The 4,199-nt window shown below is 44.5% G+C and overlaps 1 protein-coding gene across 1 annotated transcript; it reads right to left on the bottom strand.

The window, feature by feature from the left end:
* Nucleotides 1-2,396: 2,396 nt before the first annotated feature.
* On the bottom strand, nucleotides 2,397-3,980 carry LOC105993468 (protein Red-like). Its single transcript, XM_013026738.1, has one exon. The coding sequence runs from the start codon at nucleotides 3,978-3,980 to the stop codon at nucleotides 2,397-2,399; it is 1,584 nt and encodes a 527-aa protein (XP_012882192.1).
* Nucleotides 3,981-4,199: the final 219 nt, after the last annotated feature.

Raw genomic sequence — 4,199 nt, 5'->3', positions numbered from 1 at the left:
CCTTCCTTCCTTCCTTCCTTCCTTCCTTCCTTCCTTCCTTGTGGTTTTGAGGATTGAATCCAGGGCCTCACAAGCACTCTTTCAGTTAAGCCATGTTCCCAGTCCTTTTGCAGTTTGTTTTGTTTTCAGATAGGGTCTTGTGCTTTTACCCATGTTGACCTTGGACCATGCAGTACCTGGGATTATAGATGTGAAACACCACAACTGGAAATATCTGTGTCACTGTTCCCATTCCAAGTTTCTGGGAAAGAGAAATGAAGTAGCACCACCAGAGTCAGGAAACTTCCAGTGAGCCTGACAGCTGTTGGTATGTATGAGCATATGTGAGGAGTCAATAGTTTAGAAAAAATTTTTTTGGTAGCACTGGGGTTTGATCTTGAGCTTCACACTTGATAGACAGAGGCTCCACCACATAAGCCATGCTTGAGCCCATGTCAATAGACTCTTAGGGTTCCCCTTCCTCAGCTAATGAAGCAACAGGCTCTCTCAAAAGGGGATGTATTTGTTATAGCTGCACACAAACGATTTTTGTTTTGTTCAGAGCAAGTCACATACTAAAATCATGCTCTACCACAGAGTATGTTCCCCAGCCCCCACAATTACTATTGATTCTCTCTCAGGGTTTCTGTGGCTCAGGAATTTGGCTTGGGTATCTCATCTCTTATGCCCTTGAAGTCAGGTGATGGCCAGAAGTCGTATCATTTTGGTGGCTTCTTCATTCACATGTCTGACACCTGGGTTGAGTGGGCTAAGGGGGAATGCATGAAATAGCTGAGACCTACTAGGGATCTATTTCTTATTAATTTTATTGTGCCAGTCATGGGGCTGGGTGAACTCAGGGCCCGGGTACTGCTCTTGAACATTTTTGCTCAAGAATATCATTCTACCACTTGAGTCACAGCTCCACTTCTGGCTTTTTTGGTAGTTTAGTGGAAATAAGTCTCACAGACTTTCATGCCTGGACTGGCTTTGAACCAATATGCTCAGATCTCAGCCTCCTGAGTAGTTAGAATTACAGACATGAGCCACCAATGCCCAGCTTGTGCCTCTATTTCTATGTGGTGTCTCCATGTGGATATTTCAGTATTGATCATCTGCCAAAGTCACACTGTAAGAGCCCAGTGCTGGGCAGTAGTGACTCATGCCTGTAATCCTAGCTATTCAGTATGCTAAGATCTGAGGATTGCTGTTCAAAGTCAGCCTGGGCAGGAAAGTCTGTGAGACTCATCTCCACTAAACTAACAAAAAAATCAGAAGTAGAGCTGTGACTCAAGTGATAGAGCACTAGCCTTGAGCAAAAGAAGCTCAGGGACAGCATCCAGGCCCTGAGTCCAAGCCCCAGGATGGGCACCAAAAAAAAAAAAAGATAAAAGTTGAGGGGTGTTATTATGGCTGTTTTTTGAAAACACAATCTGCATATAGATGGATAGTTGTTCTCCTAGCTAATACTACTTAACATCATTCTATTTTACCCAACAATTGTATCTATAAACATTTCATCACATTCTTTTATGACATAAGTTTTTTTTTCTTTTGTGGAACTCAGGGCTTGGTACATGCTAGAAAAGTTTTAACTTATGTTACCAAAGTAATAGACACTTAGAAACCATTTCAAAATACACAAATGAATAAAGAAAAAATGTTTTTATCCCTTCTCTTTCATCATACACCCCAGAGGTAACAGTGAGTTTTGTACCTAGGTTTTTATATCTGTTCAATCATAAGATTCTACCTTTAATAAAATCAAATCCTGGGCTGGGAAGGTGGCTCAGTGGCAGAGCGCTTGCCTTGCATGCATGAGGCCCTGGGTTCAATTCCTCAGCACCACATAAGCAAAAAGAAAAAAGCCGGAAGTGGTATGGCTCAAGTGGTAGAGTGCTAGCCTTGCGCTGAAGAGCTGAGGGTCAGTGCCCAGGCCCAGAGTTCAGGCCCCACGACCGGACCCAAAAAAAAAAATAAAATCCTATTTCATACAATTAAACCATGTATATTTTTTTTTGGTTGGTCATGGGGCTTGATCTCTGGGCCTGGACACTGTCCCTCAGCTCTTCAGCTCAAGGCTAGCACCCTACCACGAGCTACAGGGCCATTTCTGGCTTTTTTCTGCTTATGTGGTGCTGAGGAATCAAACCCAGGGCCTCATGCCTGTAAGCCAAGCACTCCACCACTGAGCCAACTTGCCAGCCCCATAAACCATACTTACTTTTAACAAAGCTAAATTATTTTACTTGAGAATATCTCAGCTACCTTCCCATGACATGAAGTGGCGATAAATCAGATTCTTTTTTCAAGTTACATACTATGACATCGTTTGGGTGATGGTGAAAGATTTATTATTTGCAGGTTAATGAATTTTAATGGGATCAAATGATCACACAATGACATTTTGTATATCTTCACATAGGGTATTTTGTATCTTTGTTGGGAATTTCAGAAAGCAAGCCATGGGAATAGTCATCAGCTGCAACTGGTGATGGGTATTTTAGTCTTTTGACTTCAGGCTTACTACCTTCTTTCTTCTTTCGCTGGCGATGACGCTTAGCTTTGTCATAATCCTCCCTGAACCGCCAGGTTTTCCACCCTTCAAGCATTGCAATAACATTCCGGGAGCAAATTTTGTTTCTCAGATACTCCTTGTATTCAGCTTGAGTTTCAAAATCCCTGCGATGTAAGAGATCTTTGCTGTAACTCCTCTTATTCTCCAGAAACTCCATCTTTTCCTTGTAGCTATTCTCCAGGGTGTCACTTCCTGTGGTAGGGTAGCATTCCATATATGAGTTGGCTGTAGTATAATGGTCTCCCAGGTGTTTCTTGAGGTCAAGCTTCTTTAGGGATTCAGTGCCTTCCAGAGAGGACTGGATATTCATGGACTTCATCAGTTTTGTGGTCGACTCCAGTTCTTTTTGGAGAGCTATTCTGGATTTCTCAAGGGACCGAAACCTTCTTCTCTTCGCTGTCTTGAAGGCTTGATCTCGAAGCCACTCTCGGTTCAGTTCCTTGTTTCTCTCTGCAAGGTGTTCCCTGGATCTCGCCATCATCTTGTCCCATGATGTCTTGGGAATAGGAGTCATAGGGTCCTCAATATTGTAAAAAGTGCTGCTGGCTTCAAAAGGTCTCTTCTCGCCTTGATCCTTCTTCCTGTATTTCTTACTGTAGGTATCCTGCCCGAAGTGTGAAAACACCTGGGTGAGCTTGCTGATGATGGTGTCACTTGTGTTCACAAAAGTTTGAGGCTCCACGCTGGGACAATCGGCCTTGTCTCGGATCACGGTGAGAGGGATATCTGATTCAGCATCATCATTCAGGTTTACCAGGTAGGCCATGCGGCCTGGAAGGAACAATTTATTCGGCTCGGCATCAGGCTTGTTCTTCTGGAATAGTGCTTGGTAGATAGTACGACCCAAGGGTGTTTGCAATTCAGGCTCTTCGTTGTTATCAGATGTACTCTGAGCCTTTTCCATCAGCCTCCTTTCTTTCTCTTTGTTAGCGGTTTCCGATCGAATTCTTTGAAGCAAAGCAACATCCTTCCCTTTCCCCAAATGGGTGTGTTCCAGGTCACCCCCCTGGATGAATTGCTTTTGCTTCTCTGTGTTAAATTTGGTGACGCCCAGGGTGGCACTCATAGCTCGACGGTAGATCCCGGTGGTACAGATCGGCTGGCTTTCCTCGTATTTCCTGCGCATTCTCTCTCTCCATTCCTTGGCATAATCTCCATACTTCTCGCCTGGCTCCTTACCTCTCTCCACTCCCTGATAATAGTACCTGGTAGAACTTTTCTTCCATCTTAATGGAGCCAATTCTTTGTCTTCTTCACATTCTTCTGAAATCTCAGGGTAATGAGACTTACAGGGGGAGATCCCGCGAAGTCTTCGCAAGTCGTCATTAGTAAGTTTGGATTTTAGAAATGAAAACGGCCCGTCCCCATGTTGGCCTCGTAGGGCCCAAGAGTCAGGGAACAGCTTAAAATCTTGCTTCTCCATCTGGTCCAGCAAGGGCAAAGGCCCAGGCCCTCACATGGCCTTAGCCACAAGCTCCCTCCCAGAATGCACTGCGGAAACACCTCATAATGCTCTGTGGAACGTCTCAGGACGCTTTGTCATCGGGGCTTTCCGCTCCCACCCCCACCCTCCGTGCAATGTCACAATCAGAGCACCATGAAGCCAGAAAAGGGTCATTTTCTCTCTTTTTCCTTTCTTTCT

The sequence above is a fragment of the Dipodomys ordii genome, unplaced genomic scaffold (genome assembly GCF_000151885.1).
Source record: "Dipodomys ordii isolate 6190 unplaced genomic scaffold, Dord_2.0 Scaffold96, whole genome shotgun sequence".
Classification (NCBI taxonomy): Eukaryota; Metazoa; Chordata; class Mammalia; order Rodentia; family Heteromyidae; genus Dipodomys; species Dipodomys ordii.
Note: the sequence above shows the minus strand (reverse complement) of the source record. Positions and strands in the feature narration are given on the sequence as shown.